Consider the following 20,261-nt stretch of genomic DNA (forward strand, 5'->3'; position numbering starts at 1 on the left):
CAGTAAACATGGCCTCCTTCCTGCAGTTTACAGTCTAGAGGACAATGTCAAAGAATTTAAAAAAGAGTTTTGGCTGGCGCGGTGGCTCACACATCTAATCCCAGCACTTTGGGAGGCTGAGGCAGGCGGATCACGAAGTCAGGAGCTCAAGATCAGCCTGGCCAACAGGGTGAAACCCCATCTCTACTAAAAATATAAAAATTAGCCGGGCATGGTGGCGGGAGCCCATAGTCCCAGCTACTCGGGAGGCTGAGGGAGGGGAATCGCTTGAATCCTGGAGTCGGAAGTTGCAGTGAGCTGAGATCGCACCACTGCACTCCAGCCTGGGCGACAAGTGAGACTCTGTATCAAAAAAAAAGAGGTTTTACCAGGAGTTTGATGCCATGAACTTTCCTGTCTCTGACTCCCTGCACATACTGTTGCCTCTGTCAGCAATGCTCTCCCTACATTCCCAATCCCCACCCATCCCTTAGCTAGTCCATTCTTCTCAGGCCTCAGATTAAATGACCCTTGTTCCAGGCAGTCTTCTCTGACTCCTCAGACTCAGTCAGTTCCACTTGGCTCTATGCTTCAAAGCATGCTGCGCTTCTTCTTGACAATGGCACTTAGAATTACTCCTCTGTCTTCCTCTCCAAAGTGTAAGCTGTATGAATGCAAGAACTAAGATGATCTTGTTCACCCCTGTACTGTATCTCCAGCATGGATCACAGTACACAGCAGACCCGTAACGAATTATTTAATGAATGAGTACATTTTAGAATAATATAACAATCTTTCCTGATTATCAGGCTGATTATAATATACTTAATTGTATTTATATACTGCAAGTATATAAGACTATGAGATCTATTTCTCATGGCTCTAGAATACTTGCATCTTTTTTTAATACTTATGATAAACTGTCACTTCATTCAACCTTTTTTTTTGAGATGGAATCTCGCTCTGTTGCCCAGGCTGGAGTGCAATAGCATGATCTTGGCTCACTGCAACCTCCGCCTCCTGAGTTCAACCGGTTCTCCTGCCATGGCCTCATGAGAAGCTGAGTACGGGCATGCGCCACCACACCCAGCTAATTTTGTATTTTAGTAGAGACGGAGTTTCACCATGTTGGTCAGGCTGGTCTCAAACTCCTGACCTCAGGTGATCCACCTGCCTCAGCCTCCCAAGGTGCTGGGATTACAGGCCTGAGCCACCGCGCCTGGCCTGAAGTATGTAATTTTACGTTATAAAAATATTCATCCATATGACTTCTTCAATTACATAATTCTTAATTACCTACTCACCACATTAACACATTCCCTCTCCCTTGTCCCACTAAAATGAATAATGCTAGCAGGAGATTAAAAAACTAACATGAAAGAAAAAAGGCAAGTAGTGATTTGGTTTCACTGAGAAATCTTACCATTTTCAAGAGATCATGGGCCTCCATCAATGAATGAACCACATTAAAATTCTGCTCAAGAAACCTTCATTGAAATCCCTCAGAATCCTTATCTTTTGGGGAGAGTATCTGTCTGAGCTATGTCATATGCAATCATCTTAATAGTTAACAAAATTATTTAATTATTTATTGTTGAATAAACAGAAACAGATCTCCTCCAGGATTCTAAGGTCAACAGTCTATGAGTGGTCCTGAAATGTTCAGGTGAAGTAGAAATTTTAATTTAATGTAATATAATGCATCAGAATTCTCTAAAAGCATTATGCAACTGAATGTGTGTCTTCAATTACTAGCAACATAATCATTAATATGATTTCCAGTTCTATCCAATGAGTCTCTAGGCAGGCTATCATACCTCTTAACTATCATAATTACCTAAATAACTTGAAATTTTTCATTTAAACATAAATCTGAGAACTAAATATATTACATTACCCTCATCTTTGCACAAAATAAAAACTCTCCAAAAAAATTATGTTCCATTTATTACTTTTTCCTCAGAGGCAAAAATGCAAAACAATTGCTTCTAGCAATTCTTCTTCTTCTTAAGCTACTCTTAAACATTTTATTTTAAAATAATTAGATATCAGAAGAAATATTCCCATTAGAGCTAACAAGCAATGAACAAAAATTAATGGGAAACAAGTTCTAAAAAATATGCTAATAATGCTAATGACCTACAGAGTGAATAAAATCAAAAGCAATATTTTTCAAGAGGTAAGAATTTTGATCTTACAGCCAGCACTACAGAGTAAAAACACTAATAAATTTCTCTTTCATAACACTTACCTTTGTCTAGGAACTATGAAGAGTGCCCGTACCAACTTCTTCCTGTTTGCTTTTGTGTTCATGTTCATGCAAAAATCCATTGCTGCCTATTGGGAAAAAGTAAACTTTTTCTTTAAAAACCTCTAATTAGTTACGGAGAACAGAAATCCTGCCTACTATGATATTTTTATTTGTTCTTAAACATTTCAAAATGGTTTTAAGAAACTAGTATTGTTAGTATCAGGAAACTTTTCTGATAGAGCTCAAAAGTAGCAAGAATAGTTACCAAGAGCCAAGAAAATTACCAATGCTAATAAGGATAACCAAAAAGCAGTAAAGGTGAATGAGCAAAGAGAAAGAGACAGGCACAAATTACACCCAAGAAGATGGAAGAAGAAGAATTGTGCCCCCACATTCACTAAAAAAGTTTAGTGTCGACAGTCAGATTTGGTAATGTTAGGGTTTAGAAAGCAATACCCCAAAATATGGCTCTTTGGATGCTGACTACTTCATTTGAACTAAGAAAACTGGAAAGCCTGATAAGCGGCCTCAGTGAAGGTCTCTCTGACCATCCCTTGTTTCTCTTCACAAGTGCAGGAAATGGCGCTCTCTCTCTCTCTCCAAGATGCCTTAACTGACAGAGGAGAATTCTTCCAAAAGAAACTCAACTGTCTTCAATCCCCTGCCTAAAATTTCATAAAACAGGGAATTTATCTAGATGACCATTACCACCTGGACAGACTTTTTTCTGAGACAAGGTCTCACTCTGTCACCCAGGCTGGGGTGCAGTGGCACAATCATGGCTCACTGCAGACTTGCTCTGCCAGGCTCCAGGGATCCTCCTGCCTCAGCTCCCGGCCAAGCAGCTGAGACTATAGGCATGTATAGTTAAGGTTGAAACATAATAAAAATTGCTCCTTGGCTGGGCACGGTGGCTCACACCTATAATTCTAGCACTCTGGGAGGCCGAGGTGGGTGGATCACGTGAGGTCAGGAGTTCAAGACCAGCCTGGCCAACACAGTGAAACCCCATCTCTACTAAAAATATAAAAAATTAGCCGGGCATGGTGGCGGGCACCTGTAGTCCCAGCTACTCGGGAGGCTGAGGCAGGAGAATGGCGTGAACCCGGGAGGCGGAGCTTGCAGTGAGCCGAGAACATGCCACTGCACTCCAGCCTGGGCAACAGAGCAAGACTCCGTCTCAAAAAAATAAAAAATAAAAAAATTAGCTGGGCGTGGTGGTGCACGCCTGTAGTCCCAGCTACTCAGGAGGCTGAGGCAGGAGAATCGCTTGAATCTGGGAGACAAAGGTTGCAGTGAGCCAAGACCGTGCCACTGCACTCCAGACTGGGCTACAGAGCAAGACTCCACTCAAAAAAAAAAAAAAAAACTCATTTGTATGGACTCAACAAGGAGACTCTTAAGTGACAGTGGCACTGTTTTTTTAATTGCAAATGCATGGTGAAAATATAATGCTAGTATAATTTGGTACCACTACCTTGAATCATGATAAAATGCTAGTAGCTCTACCCACCATCACTTTTGCAAATGTCAAAACAATAAAAAAGAAAAAAAAACATCGGCCGGGTATGGTGGCTCATGCCTGTAATCCGAGCACTTCGGGAGGCCAAGGCAGGCGGATCACAAGGTCAGGAGTTCGAGACCAGCCCAGCCAATATGATGAAACCATGTCTCTACTAAAAATACAAAAAAATTAGCCGGCATGATGGCGCGTGCCTGTAATCCCAGCTACTCGAGAGGCTGAGGCAGGAGAATTGCTTGAACCTGGGAGGTGGAGGTTGCAGTGAGCCAGGATCACACCACTGCACTCTAGGCGAAAGAGTGAGACTCCATCTCAAAAAAAAAAAAAAAAAAAAACACACACAAGAAAAAAAAACTTAGTATTATCATCAAAAGAATTTTTGACCTCACAGAACCCCAGGAAGTGCCTCAAAGCCATTAAAAATCCAGAAACCATACTTTTAGCACCTTTGATCTAAAACAATATTTTCCAAACTATGGGATCCATGTATGAACAGGACAGGATGCTACAGCCAATTCTATACCCAAACAGAGCATCTATGAATTACATCCAATTTTGTCTGCTTACGCTGAATTTCCTTCTAAGACTTTATTTGAAGAAATGGTGGACTTTTTAGCTCAAATAGTCTAAAAACCATAGACATTCCTTATCAGAGGACTCCTACAAGGTCCATGTGCTTGAATAAAGTTACACAGAGATACCAATACCTTGTCTATCAGATCTCGGTTGACACAGTTGGGTAACTGCTGTAGGAAAGCATCTACTATGAGCTTGAGATGAGATCCAGTGCTGGCTTCCTCATCTTCTTGTTCTAATGTAAAATTAGTTTTTAAATAGGTTAAAAAAAAAAGAGAACACAGAATAAAAACATCCAATGATGAATTATTTGGAAAATAGATAATCTAGACCAATTTTTGTGCCCAGGAAAACATTAGTCATTTTTTAGAATATTATCCTAGAAAGTTTAGGTAACTCTAGAATCATAACATCAATTCACTACAGTCCTTCAGGTATCAACTATAAAAGTCAAACTTTTTGCATTAGGCACAAAAACTTGGTCAGAAAAAGCATGCAGTGTTATGGTAAATGTTATTTGTGTCTGCCCAGCATCCCTTCCCCCATGTTCTTCCATTAACAGCACTCCCAATTCTTGCCTTTGAAGAACTAAGCCTCCCTATTTCATGTAATTCTAAGGAGGGTGGCTGGTTTACATAGAGAAAGAATCTGCAGTAAGATAGGGTAAAGCCAACAGAGAGAAAAGCAATATTGACAGAAGGCATCCTTCTAATAAAGAATCTTGGCCAGGTGTGATGGCTCATGCCTATAATGCCAGGGCCTTGGGAGGCTGAGGCAGGGGGATCACTTGAGGCCAGGAGTCCAAGACCAGTCTGGGTAACATAGCAAGACCCTGTCTCTAAAAAATATAAAATAAAATAAAACAAAATAAAATAAAGTAAAATAAGCTGGGTGTGGTGGTGCACGTCTACAGTCCCAGCTACTTGGAGGTTGATGCAGGAGGATGACTTGAGCTCGGGAGTTTGAGGCTGCAGTCAATTATGATCATGCCATGGCACTCCAGCCTGGGCAAGAGTGAAACCCTGTCTCAAAAAAGTAAATAAATAAAGGAATCCTAGCTAATCAACTCAAAACTCGATAGGAAGCATTTAGGGAATAAATGTAATATTTGTATTACTGAATACAAAACACAACTCAATTATAAAGACAGACAAAATTAACAGATGAACTGATAAGCTAGTCATATTCCCACCTAGTAATCATTTCAGAATAACCTTCAAATACATTTATGTTGTTTGTAAAGATTATGTCATAGAATTAAATCAATCAGGAGAATGCTATCAAGTTCTCAGAAAAGTGTAAGTATCTTTATTCTATCATAGAAGGGGTAGCGAGAAAAGTATATTTTAAGATATTTAGGGCCGGGTGCGGTGGCTCATGCCTGTAATCCCAGCAGTTTGGGAGCCAAGGCGGGCGGATCACCTGAGGTCAGGAGTTCGAGACAAGTCTGGCCAACATGGTGAAACCCCATCTCTACTAAAAATACAAAAATTAGCTGGGCATGGTGGCAGGCAGCTGTAATCCCAGCTACTTGGGAGGCTGAGGCAGGAGAATTGCTTGAACCCAGGAGGCAGAAGTTGCAGTGAGCCAAGATCGTACCATTGCATTCCAGCCTGGAGGACAAGAGTGAGACTTAGTCTCAAAAAAAAAAAAAAAAAAAAAAAAAAATTATTTAGAACTAAGGTATTTAAAATTTAGATGATCATTAAAGTTTGTAGACACACAATACTGGGTATGTAGTGTCCTGTTATAAATCAAATTCTGAAAACAGTGATGGACTGAAAACAACAGAAAAACAAGGAATTAAAAAACACAGAATTAAGGAGAAAAGATCTATATTCTTAGGCAAGAGCTCTGTGTGTAAAAACCAATTAAAAATGAAAGTTGGTAAATTAGTTCTTTACCTTGTTCATCAAGAAGTTTCTTTGTAAGATCTTCAGCTTCATCTCCACCCTCTAATTCTAAGGTGTCATCATTAATTTCTAGATTCTCCAACTCAAGTTCCAAATCATCGGGACTTGATACCTCCTTATTCTCCTTAGATTCTTTTGCCTCTGTTGAAAAACAAACAAGTATACCTAAATTCAAAGTCATATGAAAATCCTGCTGCACAAAAGTAGATTAAGACTCACAAAATCTGCAGGTTCTTTTAGAAGCTGCATGTATACCTGGCAACTGAAGTTAATATATTTAGATTTTATAAAACACATTATGCTCGGCTGGGCATGATGGCTCACCCCTGTAATCCCAGCACTTTGGGAGGCCGAGGAGGGAGGATCACCTGAGGTCAGGAGTTTGAGACCAGCCTGACCAACATGGTGAAACCCCATCTCTACTAAAAATACAAAAATTAACTGGGCATGGTGGCACATGTCTGTAATCCCAGCTACTCAGGAGGCTAAGGCAGGAGAATTGCTTGAACCCAGGAGGTGGAGAATGCAGTGAGCCGAGAGAGCACCACTGCACTTGAGCCTGAGCAAAAAGGGTGAAACTAAGTCTCAAAAAAATATATACATTATGCTCATTGAGAACGAAGGCTATATCTTCTCTGATTATGTATACCATTTGTTAACTGAAGAGATGGATGGATGACTGGATGGAGAGAGATTGTGTGGATGAGGACTTACATGGCGTGAGGATCTATCTATGCTAAAGATGAGGGGGAAAAAAGGCTGATTACAGTGGACTCACATTAAAAAGGGTCTCAAACTCCCAGATGAGGAGTTGAGACTTTCTCCTTTATGCAAGGGATAACATTTAAAAGGTATCTGATGTGAAAATTAACTTAGCAGCAATATATAAAATCAATTAGAAAGTCAGAAAAGGGTAGATGTAGAAAGACCAATTAGGAAAATATCCTTATCATTTCAATGTGAAGGGTTAGAGAAAACCAAAAAATGAAACACAACAAAGGAAAATGGCCAGTAACTGGTAAAAGGCAAAATTGGAAGAATAAAAAAGAAAGAGAAACCAAACCTTAGCTGAATAAAACTGACAAAATATTAATAACTGAAGTTGAGTGATAGGTAAATCCAAGTTCACTATACCAGCCTTCTTTTGTGTTTTCGCAAATCAAATAAAATTCTCGTAAATAAAAAACAAAAGCCAATAAAACCTGAGTTCAGGAATGTATACTTAAATTGAAAGTATGGTATTTCTCAGCTTCATCTCTTATAGTCTCTAATCTCCTAATTTCTGCATTGAACACAGAAATGTCTTACTGATACTTGATGTCATATCTTATTTGGGAGGATGAAAACTCTAACTAGTATGAATCAGTTTTGCTACCTCTAGATGAAAACAGACTACTACTTTCTCATTCATTCATCTTTTCATTCTACTTTTATTGAATTCCTACTATGTGCTAGGTATTGTTCTAAGCACCAGGAATATACCTGTGAGTACAGCAGAGAAAAACTCCTGCCCACATGGAGCATGCATTCACTCCCCAATGTCCCCTGATGTCTGGCTACTAAAACATCTACTAATCAGCTACATGTTCAGAATGACGCTAAGCTGTCAAACATTCTGAAAAAATCTTAAAATGTGACCCTTGCTCTCAAAAAACATACAATTTATCTGAGGAAATTAAACTAATATGCATAAGGTAGTCAAATAGGGTATGGTGGGAGAGGGTTCCAACCAGAAAACAGAACAATGCAGGAAGGCAGGAAGGCAAGAAGATGGGCCCATTTCAGAGACTGAGAAGGATGGCAAATTAAGGGTAATAGAGTTGTAATGGCAAACCTGAGAGAAACTATGCAGGGTCCTAGAGACAATGTTAACAATTTTAAATTATATTCCAAGTACATGTAAAGTTATTCAAGGACATTAGGTAGGCAGGAGAGTAAAATTAACGTTTAGGAATGCATAGGCTGAGCGCAGTGGCTCACGCCTGTAATCCCAGCACTTTGGGAAGCTGAGGCAGGTGGATCACTTGAAGTCAGGAGTTCAAGACCAGCCTGACCAACATGGTGAAACCCCGTCTCTACTAAAAATACAAATTTTTAGTGGCAGCACACTTCTGTAATCCCAGTTACTTGGGAGGCTAAAGCAGGAGAAACACTTGCACCTGGGAAGCGTAGGTTGCAGTGAGCTGAGACCACATGACTGCACTCCAGCCTGGACAAGAGCAAAAACTCCGCCTCAAAAAAAAAAAAAAAGAATGCATAGAAGGAAACAGCAAATACAGGGCAACCAAGTAGGAGGTATTACAGTAACCCGGGTGAGAGAGGATGGGAGTTAGATTAGAATAGCAGCGGCAAATGTAAGACAAACCTGAGAAACACAATGTAACCGGCATTCAGAAACTCCCACTCTATTAACGACCTAAAAGCTCTGACTTCTCTAAAGTCACTCTTCTTCACAAAGAGTTGGTTCTATCTAGCCTAGAAAGGGCAGTACAGGTAACGAGCATCATAGAGCTAACACCTGCCCTAACAATCTGATACCTGGGGGAAATGTGCGTCTTACCAAGACCTCACTTGAATTCACTACAAGACATTATAAACAAACACTTTCCAATTAATTCACATTAACTTAAATGTATCAGCACTGTTAAAAGTATGTCAATTATCATCCTTTAATGCTCCATCATTCCATATAATTCTGTCACTCATTTACTCTAATGACTCAATGTTCATATTACAAAACTAGTAACTACAATTTTTTTTTTTTTTTACAAATACTATTTTGAAGCTAATTCTTATAGCACTTAATGTAAATATTTTCTCTCTAGAATTTACCTTTGGTATCATCTTTGTTGGACTCTTTATTCTGACAACTTTTTTCATTGTCTTTAAACAAGATGGCTGGGACAAAAGCCTTCAAATCAATGAGGTTCTCATAAAAATTCCGAGCATCTTCATCTTCCCATATACCACCTTCCAAGTCATATTCTCCAGGTTTACCAGGTGTGAATATATCAATTCCAGGCCCATGTTCTACAATAAAATAAATCACAAGTAATTAACATAACTTGAGGTTATAGCATGATAAACATGACATAAGTTATTTTTTCAGTTTTACATCTATTGAATCTTGAGTGTTTCAACTGACAGGAACTTCTTCAATTAACAAGCACATGTGACCGTTTTCAACACCAAATCACAAACTGTGTTTTAAATAAAGCCCTAAAATAAAACAGACTAGAGAACAACATAAAGATTTTTTTCTCTTACATTTGTTTTAAGCAATTAATATGAGATTAAGTAGCCATTTGATAAATTAGGTCTACTTTCATGAAACTTAAAATCAAAAAATAAAATATATAAGCCTGGCCACTCCTAAGACATCCGTTTAAAGTCCCACCTCCCCCATGAGTATTTTTTTTTTTTGGCAACTCATAATCCTCTATACTATTTACATCATACTTATATACCATTTATATCTCCAAAAACAGACCATAAACCTTTACTTAAGAAGCATCCCTCCTTTTGGCATAATCCTTGGCACATGGTAGATTGCCACTGTCAACCTAAAATAATCAAAAAGGTCAGAATCTAGTTTTAAAGAGAGTTTATTCAATTGCAAAGTTTGAGGACAGCCTCCCAGGAAGCAGAGATTCCAAAGAACAGAAGTCAGTGTTCCAAAGGGTAGAAGTTTGAGATTGTTTATACAGAGAAAGTTTAGGTAATTTCAACATCTTTCCACATAAGGTTTAATGCACAGTTACAAGAATCTGATTAGTAGAAGTCGTCTTTTTTGGGAAAGATACATACTGGTTATGTAATTCAGTCTCCAAGGCTTAATTTCCCCCTTGCTATAATAAATTTAGAGGGTCCTGAAATTTTATTTTTTTTAAACAGAGTTTTACTCTGTCACCCAGGCTGGAGTACAATGGCGCGACATCAGCTCACTGCAACCTCCACCTCCCAGCTTCAAGTAATTCTCCTGCCTCAGCCTCCCAAGTAGCTGGGATTACAGGCGTCCGCCACCACATTTGGCTAATTTTTTGTTATTTTTAGTAGAGATGGGGTTTCGCCATGTTGGCCAGGTTGGTCTCAAACTCCTGACCTCAGGTGATCCACCTGCCTCAGCCTCCCAAAGTGCTGGGATTACAGGCGTGAGCCACCACGCCCAGCGTTTATTTATTATTTATTTTTTTGAATTGAGACAGGGTCTCACTCTGCTGCCAAGGCTGGCGTGCAGTGACATGATCATAGCTTACTATAGCCTCGAAACCCTGGGCTCATGCAATCCTCCTGCCTCAACCTCCTGAGTAGCTGGGACTACAGGCATGCGTCATCAAGCCCAGCTAATTTTTCTATTTTTAGTAGAGATGGGGTTTCATTATGTTGCCTAGGCTGGTCTCAAACTCCTAAGTTCAGGGGATCCACCTGCCTCAGCCTCTCAAAGTGCTGGGATCACAGGCATGTGTGACCACGCTCAGCCTTTATTTTCTTTTATGCCATAAATGTCAGTCAATTGATAACTGGAAAAGAAAGGAAGAAAGATGAAGCATACAGATCTCTTATTAGAGAATGGAAAGTATGTACCTATTTACACACATGCAGTACATACAACTATAGATCATCAACTCAGAACACTGAAAGTAATTAACTTCCTACTTTATGATTATGAGCCCATTCATGAACTTATCTACTCTCACATACTTCTCTCCAAATGAGAATTATAAATAGATTATGTAAATTAAAATTAACCCTAAGTTAGATTATTCATTAAATGTGATTTATGAAAATAAGAACACCAAAAACAAAAAAAACACTGGCTCCTTGAAACTCCTTACTTTCCTTACAGAAAATATATTTAAACACAGACTTATTAGGACACTAAACCCATACACCAAAAAGAAAAACACTGACATATTTACAACTTCTGTTTAATGAAAAGTACAAACAAAAGCAAAAAACAAACTAGAAGACAATATTGACAATATTTAAAGAATACATCCATAATATATAGAGCATAGTATAATAAATATATTTGGTGTTTGTCCTTGGTTCCTGGCAGACCTCCTAAAACCCTTGGAATTTCCTGAGTGAAAGGAATGTATTTTGTTATTCATAACAAGCTTTTTGATCCTACCTCAGCTGATGCTAATGAGGTGACTTAGGGTGGAGTCTCTGGATGGTCTCTACGATGGAGCCAGTCACCAGAAAGACCGAGTGATTACAGGCTTAGAACTTTCAGCCCCACTCACCCACCCATCTATGAAGCAGAGTCCTCGCCAGACACCAACTTGGCTGGCACCTTGATCTTAGACTTCCCAGACTCCAGACAGAGGAACAAGTTTCTGTTGTTCATAAGTTGCCCGGTCTAGGGTATTTTGTTACAGCAGCCTGAAAAGACTAAGACAACTATGTAATATTAATCAGGTGTTAAAAGGAATGAGATGTATCTACAAGAACTGACTCAGAAAGCTCTCAAAAATAATAATTGAAACAATAAAGGAAATCATGCAAAATATCTCACCTAAGTTAATGAAGCTAGAGATATCTGATTATATATATTTTCTGGAAAAAAGTAAAGTCTGGACACATTACTATCAAGCTGTTAAGAGTGGTTACCTTGGAGAATGTAATGCATCTGACAGTAAACTTTCACTTTTTAATCTATAATATGCATAAATATTTTGTGTATCTAAAAAATAATGTAAATCATAAAAAAGAAATTCAACTTTTGAGAGGTAAAAATACTACCAAATCAAAAGTAATAAAAAATAGGAATATCACAGGCACAGGACAAGAGAAAAACAGAGGAGTGATAGTTGCAACGCATATAAAAAATATAATTTCCGTCGGCCGGGCACAGTGGCTCACGCCTGTAATCCCAACACTTTGGGAGGCTGAGGCAGGTGGATAACGAGGTCAGGAGATCGAGACCATCCTAGCCAACACAGTGAAACCCCGTCTCTACTAAAAATACAAAAAATTAGCCGGCCGTGGTGGCAGGCACCTGTAGTCCCAGCTACTCAGGAGACTGAGGCAGGAAAATGGTGTGAACCTGGGGAGCAGAACTTGCAGTGAGCTGTGAACGCGTCACTGCACTCCAGCCTGGGCAACAGAGCAAGGCTCCGTCTCAAAGTAATAATAATAATAATAATAATTTCCTTAATATACAAAGTGCTTTTTTTTTTCTCTCTGATATGGAGTCTCGCTCTGTCACCCAGGCTGGAGTGCAATCTCAGCTCACTGCAACCTCTGCCTCCTGGGTTCAAGCAATTGTCTCACTTCAGTCTCCCAAGTAGCTGGGATTACAGGCGCACTCCACAATACCCAGCTAACTTTTGTATTTTTTGTAGGGATGGGGTTTCACCATGTTGGCCAGGCTGGTCTAGAACTCCTGACCTCAAGTGCTCCACTCACCTCAGCCTCCCAAGTGCTTTTATAAATCAATTTTTTAAAAAGATACAAGGGGAAAAAGGACAGGGGGTGGGGGTATAAAAGATTCAAATAGGAATTTCACAGGGAAAATAATACATTTATAAAACAGCCAATAAACTTAAAGATGCTAAAACCTGACTTCAAATTTAAAAATTAAGAACTGCAATGTGGTAAGAGTGTAAAGAAACAGTCATTCTCGGGCCAGGCGCAGTGGCTCATACCTGTAATCCTAGCACCTGGGGAGGCCGAGGTGGGCAGATCACGAGGTCAGGAGATTGAGACCATCCTGGCTAACATAGTGAAACCCTATCTCTACTAAAAATACAAAAAATTAGCCAGGCATGGTGACACATGCCTATAGTCCCAGCTGCTCAGGAGGCTGAGGCAGGAGAATCGCTTGAACCCGGGAGGCGGAGCTTGCAGTGAGCTTAGATCGCACCACTGTACTCCAGCCTGGGTGACAGAGCAAGACACCATCTCAAAAAAAAAAAAAAGAAAAGAAACATTCATTCTCATACACTTAGTGGCATGTAAATTTTTTTTTTTTAAGTTCCAAGATACATGTGCAGAATGTGCAGGTGTGTTACATAGGTATACATGTTCCATGGTGGTTTGCTGCACTTACCAACCCGTCACCTAGGTTTTAAGTCCCGCATGCATTAGGTATTTGTCCTAATGCTCTCCCTCCCCTTACCCGCAACCTCCCAACAGGCCCCAGTGTGTGTTGTTCCCCTCCCTGTGTCCATGTGTTCTCACTGTTCAACTCCCACTTATGAGTGAGAACATGTGGTATTTGGTTTTTTTCCTATGTTAGTTTGCTGAGAATGATGGCTTCCAGCTTCATCCATGTCCCTGCAAAGGACATGAACTCACTCTTTTTTATGGCTGCATAGTATTCCATGGTGTATATGTACCACATTTTCTCTATCTAGTCTATTATTGATGGGCATTTGGGTTGCTGTAAATTTCTTTAATAGAAAATATGGCATCATATATTGAAACTTAAAATGCATATATCCTTTTAACCCAAGAATTCTACTTCTAGAAATGTATCCTGTAAATACTAGCATATATACAGAAAGAAGCAGGTTCAGAGATTTTGTTACAGCACTGACAATAATAGCTAAAAGCCAGAAATATTAAGTGTTAATCAACAGAGGACAAGTAAATTACAGAACAACCATACAAAAGGATATTACTATGTAGCAATTAAAAATAATAAGATGGCACTAATGTATTAAAATGAAAAAAATCTAAGACATGATTAACTGGAAAAAGTGGCTATAGAATAAAGGATATTCTGATCACTGGACAATGTAAGCCTCTTCTGCACAAGGTGAAGTACTGTATCAGTGACCCAAAATAACTAAAGATTCAAGCAAACAATATTAAAACAATGATTTTCAAACACTGGACATCAGGCGGTATAGGAAAATAATCCCTGATAGGGAGCAGACAAAAAACTCAGCTCTACAATTGCCCCAGCTTACTTCATAAAGAGATTTTTCCAGGCTGTGGCCAAGTAAGTGAGAAGCCAGGCAGTCTCCCTGAGTTGAGGATGAGAGCTGAGGGTCTGGTAATACTCTACCCAAGGTAGGCAGAGTTCCCAGGACACAGTACCAGAGAGGAGAAACCAGCACAAAGATAGACTTCAAAACATTTGCAGAGTCTCCTTGAACATTCAGCTGAGTACTGATCAGCTCCTATGTATAAGGAAACAAAATGTTCACCTGAGTACTGATCAGCCTCTATGTGTGAGGAAACTAGGTGAGACTGGGAAAATAACTACTGAAAAGAATTAAGACTCACAGAGAGGCTCATGGGACCAGGAATAGTCTGTATACCCACAAGGCTGACTGGAAGAATCTTCTATGACTCTACTTCATCAGAAAAAGTCCAGAAAGATACTGCCTCAGTATTAGGAAAAACTAGCTTTAGATTAAAGGCTGCTCTGGTACCTCCTAACAAAGCATCCTTTCAAAGATGAAACTATTTCCAAGTAACTTAACTGCACCCCAGGATGACGCTTAATGATATTTATAAGAATACAAAAATATCCAGGATACATCCAATAAAACATAAGCGGGCAGCCAAAGAAGTAGAAAAATGACCAGACATGCAAAGGAGGTCAAGCAACTGCAATCAATTGAAACCAACTCGGAAATCACACAGATGACAAGATTTGTAGACAAGGACTTTAAAACAGTTATTGTAACTGTATTTCATATGTTCAACAAGCTACAAGATTGAACATGTCAGATACAAAGAAAATATGACAAGACAAAGATATAAAAAACGACTTCTCTAAATGGAATTAAGTTATTAGACACTGTAGAAGAAAAGATTAGTGAACTTGAAGACATAACAACAGAAACTATCCAAAAGGAAAGGCAGGAAAAAATAATGAAGAACAAAAAGGAAAGGACATCAATGTACTGTGGGACAACTGAACAACCTAAAATACTTGTAATTGAGTCCCTATAGGAGAGGTGACGAAGGAGGAAAGAGAAAACACAATTGAAAAATAAAGGTCAAGATTTTCCTAATTTGATGATAACTATACACCCACAGATCCAAGAAGTTCAAGGAACCCGAAGTACAAGAAACAAAGAAAACCACACCAAGCTACACCATAACTAACGCTTGAAAAATCAGCGATAATGAAAAAATTTTAAAACAATGAGAGAAAAAAATATAGATTATATAAATAAGAACAAAGGTCAGAAAGGTAGGAGCATTCTTGATGGAACAATGCAAGCTAGAAGACAGAGGAGTAACATCTTTAAAGTACTGAAAGAAAAAAAAACTCTTGCCCTTAAGTTCTATGTCCAAAAAAAAAATTTTTTTTAAGAGATAGAGTCTCACTCTATCACCCAGGCTGGAGTGCCTGGTGTGATCATTATCTAACTGTAACCTTGAACATCTGGGCTCATGCAATCTTCCCACCTCAGCCTCCCAAGTAGCTAGGACTACAGGCTTGTGCCACATGACTGGCTAAATTTGTTTTATTTTTTAAAATTTTTTGTAGAGACAGGGTCTCGCTATGTTACCCAGGCTAGTCTCAAACTCACCTCAAGCAATCCTCCTGCCTTGGCCTCCCAAAGCCCTGGTATTACAGGCATAAGCCATCATGCCGGGCCAAAAAGATTTTTTAAAAACAATGACAGGGCTGGGCACAGTGGCTCATGCCTGTAATCCCAGCACTTGGGGAGGGTGAGGCAGGCAGATCACTTGAGCTCAAAGTTCGAGACCAGCCTGACCAACATGGTGAAACCCCATCTCTACTAAAAATGCAAAAATTAGCTGGGCTTGGTGGCGCATATCTGTAGTCCCAGTTATTGCTTGGGAGGCTGAGGCACAAGAATTGCTTAAACCTGGGATGCAGAGGTTGCAGTGAGCCGAGACTGCACCATCGCATTCCAGCCTGTCTCCAAAAATAAAAATAAAAACAATGACAGAATTTTTTCAAGGTCTATTAATTCTGGAAAATGTCTAAAAATACATTTAAAGTCATGACAGGGGGCAGTGGCTCACACCTGTAATCCCAGCACTTTGGGAGGCTGAGACGGACAGATCACCTGAGGTTGGGAGTTCGAGACCAGCGTGACCAACATGGAGAGACCCTGTCTCTACTAAAAATACAAAATTAGCCAGGTGTAGTGGCACATGCCTGTAATCCCAGCTACTCAGGAGGCTGAGGCAGGAGAATTGCTTGAACCTGGGAGGCAGAAGTTGCAGTGAGCCGAGATCGCACCTTTGCACTCCAGCCTGGGCAACAAGAGCGAAACTCTGTCTCAAAAATAATAATAATAATAATAAATTTAAAGTCATTTAAAATGAAAAGAAAAATTAGCTTAAATTTCAGTATGACAATTAGAGAAAAGGGGTAAAGAAACCAACTGAATCAATACCCAAGTATGCTAAATTTTTTTTTTTTTGAGATGGAGTCTCGCCCAGGCTGGAGTGCAATGGCGCGATCTTGGTTCTCTGTAACCTCTGCCTCCCAGGTTCAAGCGATTCTCCTGCCTCAGCCTCCTGAGTAGCTGGGATTACAGGCACACACCACCATGCCCAGCTAGCTTTTGTATCTTTAGTAGAGACACGGTTTCACCATGTTGGCCAAGCTGGTCTCGAACTCCTGACCTCATGATCCACCTGCCCTGGCCTCCCAAAGTGCTGGGATTAGAGGCGTGAGCCACCGCACCCAGCCATATGCTAAATATTATAAAGAGATTTTGGTTCTAAAATATCTTAACAAATACACTGAGAAAGTTCTGAGAAACAAGCCAGGGTCAACCAAAACACAAATTCTATGATGAAACTTTTTTAAAACATTTAAAAACTTTGGCCAGGCACAGTGGCTCACGCCTGTAATCTCAGCACATTGGGAGGCCGAGGTGTACCTCGGCCCACAGCCAATTCTCAATCATGAGGTCAGGAGATCGAGATCATCCTGGCTAACATGGTGAAACCCCGTCTCTACTAAAAACACAAAAACTTAGGTGGGCGTGGTCGTGGGTGCCTGTAGTCCCAGCTATTCGGGAGGCTGAGGCAGAAGAATGGCCTGAACCTGGGAGGCGGAGCTTGCAGTGAGCAGAGACCGCGCCACTGCACTCCAGCCTGGGCAACAGAGCAAGACTCCGTCAAAAAAAAAAAAAAAAAAAAGTTTGAGAATGAGCTTTGAGATATTGAATAGGAGCCTGGGTGCAGTGGCTCACACCTATAATCTCAGCACTTTGGGAGGCCAAGGCAGGAGGACTGCTTGAGCTAAGGAGTTTGAGACCAGCCTGAGAAACATGGTAAAACCTTGCCTCTAATTAGCCAGACATGGTGGTGCACACCTGCAGTCCCAGCTACTTGGGAGACTGACGCAGGAGAATCATTTGAGCCCAAGAGGCAGAGGCTGCAGTGAGCCGAGATTGTGCCACTGCACTCCAGCCTGAGCGACAGAGCAAGACTCTGTCTCAAAAAAAAAAGTGTAAGAATTATGTACACTATATATAAATACAATAAATGCATTCACAGTATACAATAGGTATTTCTTACTGAGGATATTAAATATAAATTTTTCTTTAATTATAGAAGGATATTTTACAAATACTTCACCCTTAACATTTTTTTTTTTTTTGAGACAGGGTCTCACTCTGTCATCCAGGCTGGAGTGCAGTGGCACAATCTCGGCTCACTGCAACCTCTGCCTGCCAGGTTCACGCAATTCTCCTGCCTCAGCCTCCTAAGTAGCTGGGACTACAGGCACGTGCCACCACACCCAGCTAATTTTTGTATTTTTAGTAGAGACGGCGTTTCAATGTTGGTCAGGCTGGTCTTGAACTCCTGACCTTGTGATCCTCCCGCCTCGGCCTCCCAAAGTGCTGGGATTACAGGCATGAGCCACTGCACCCAGCCACCCTTAAGATTTCTAAGTAAACAGAATTGCCAGGAAATTCAAAGATATCTATCTATTACACAAGAACCTGAATGAACTCATCATATTATCATGAGTTAATTATTATTTTCTATGTCCAGAGACTCTTCCATTCAGGGATCATTTCAAATAGCTTTTCAAGATTATCAATAGGTTTTAATACCATTTCTTTATTTAAGAAAAAATTTTTTTAATAGAGATGGGGTCTCACTATGTTGCCCAGGCTGCTATCAAACTCCTGGTCTCAAGCGATCCTCTTACCTTGGATTCCCAAAGTGTTGAGGTTACAGGCATGAGCCACCATGCTTGGCCCATTTTGAAAATGTTGAAGCCATTTTAAAAACTTAAATTCTCAATACTGCACATCTGACAAGCCTAAAGGTAAGTGACAGTGCTTACAGAAAACACAATGTTTGTTTTTAAGGATATCTCTTACCTTCTGGTGTTGGTTTGTCTTGAGGAAGATCTGGCATATTTTCATCCAAAAGGTCTGCTAAGGATTGAGAATTTGCCAGCAGCTTCTGGTAAGACATAGCAAATTCCTCATACTGTTTATGTCTATCTTCACTGAGCTCCCCTTTAGAATGTAGAATGCGCCTATAAACAAATGAAATCATCTGACAGTCTTATCAAAATAGATGTGATCACAAATTGTTATATATGGGAAACATTCCATAATTTGATTTTCTCATACAAATTTAGTATAATCTTCATTTTTATTTAACATTTGAATCTAATATTTTCAAAATGTATCTGAAATGTATAATCAAATTCACCTGAACATTTAAATTTTAACACTGGTTCCTCAAAGAATATGCAGCATGCTTGCTGAAATACAATATTTAACAATATACATCTAAATAATTTTAAATTATTCAGTATTTTATTACAGTCACACTCTTCTCAGATATATAGTTAACCAAAACTAGCACAACTACACAAGCCAATTTTCAAAAGCAACAGGTTATACAAAGAATCAATTATTCTTAAACCTCCATGATTTGAATCAGAAATATCATATTTAACAATATATCACAAAATAATCAAAAATTATTTGGTTTTTTATTACTGTCATACTCCCCTCAGACATACAGAGCTAACCAAAAATATTTAACACAACTACACAACTCAGTTTTCAAAACCAACAGATTTTGAATAGGTTCAAAAGAAACAGAATCAGTTATCCTTAAACTTCCATAATGATTTGAATCAAGATTATCTTTTGAAAAAGCCCACAATCTTCCGCACAGCCAATTCTCAATCTACTGTGCAAGTACTGGTTATTTATCCAGGTAACAAATACTGAGAAGTCCACTTACTCAGGCCAGCCCTTATCAAGGAACTAAGGACATAACCACTCTTCCACTTTGCAAGAATACACCAATAAGCCCCTAACTACAAATGCAAAACTACTGAAAACACCAAAATGTATAGAGTAAAAGTCTTATTATATTCGTATAAATCACTGAGACTTATACAGCTGGATCCAATTTTTTACATACAAAATATCCATGTGGTACTATAATATTTGAAATTTATAAACCATAATGCAAATACATTGTTTCAAAAAGTCAATTATAAATTATAAAAGTTATTTTTACAAGTAATACTTAGAAGTTTTTTATTTCTTGTTATTTGCGTTTTCTTATGAACAGTGAAGAAAACGAGGTTTTCTGTAATGCCATCTTCCATCTTCTAAAAGTTACAGAGAAAAAGGCAGAAAAATAATGCCTATACTTATTCTTCCCAGATTATTTGAAACAATGTCAAAACTTTCCCATTTTACCCTATTTCTACTCACATAAGCTTTTGTTTAAGTACTATAACAATTCGGCCAGGCATGGTGACTCACGCCTATAATCCCAGCACTCTGGGAGGACGAGGCAGGCCGATCACCTGAGGTCAGGAGTTTGAGACCAGCCTGGTCAACATGGCAAAACCTCGTCTCTACTAAAAATACAAAAATTAGCCAGGTGCAATGGCGGGCACCTGTAATCCCAGTTACTCAGGAGGCCGAGGCAGAAGAATCGCTTGAACCTGGGAGGCGGAGGTTGCAGTGAGCTGAGATCGTGCCACTGCACTCCAGCCTGGGTGACAGAGTCAGACTCTTGTCTCATAAATAAATAAATCAATAAATACTATAACAATTCAAGTAACAATATT

The 20,261-nt window shown here is 39.4% G+C and overlaps 1 protein-coding gene across 3 annotated transcripts in view; it reads right to left on the minus strand.

The window, feature by feature from the left end:
- UPF2 (UPF2 regulator of nonsense mediated mRNA decay) overlaps window positions 1-20,261 on the minus strand; it is a 123,099-nt gene that overhangs the window by 75,388 nt on the left and 27,450 nt on the right. For all 3 annotated transcript variants that reach the window (XM_016962633.4, XM_016962632.4, XM_507656.8), the window contains exons 4-8: window positions 18,535-18,695; window positions 9,074-9,271; window positions 6,233-6,382; window positions 4,460-4,563; window positions 2,231-2,316 (exon numbers count right to left, since the gene is read on the minus strand). In XM_016962633.4, the coding sequence (XP_016818122.1) occupies window positions 2,231-2,316; window positions 4,460-4,563; window positions 6,233-6,382; window positions 9,074-9,271; window positions 18,535-18,695 (699 nt within the window). The remainder of the gene's footprint in view (window positions 1-2,230; window positions 2,317-4,459; window positions 4,564-6,232; window positions 6,383-9,073; window positions 9,272-18,534; window positions 18,696-20,261) is intronic.

The sequence above is a fragment of the Pan troglodytes genome, chromosome 8, assembly GCF_028858775.2.
Source record: "Pan troglodytes isolate AG18354 chromosome 8, NHGRI_mPanTro3-v2.0_pri, whole genome shotgun sequence".
In the NCBI taxonomy this organism is placed as follows: domain Eukaryota; kingdom Metazoa; phylum Chordata; class Mammalia; order Primates; family Hominidae; genus Pan; species Pan troglodytes.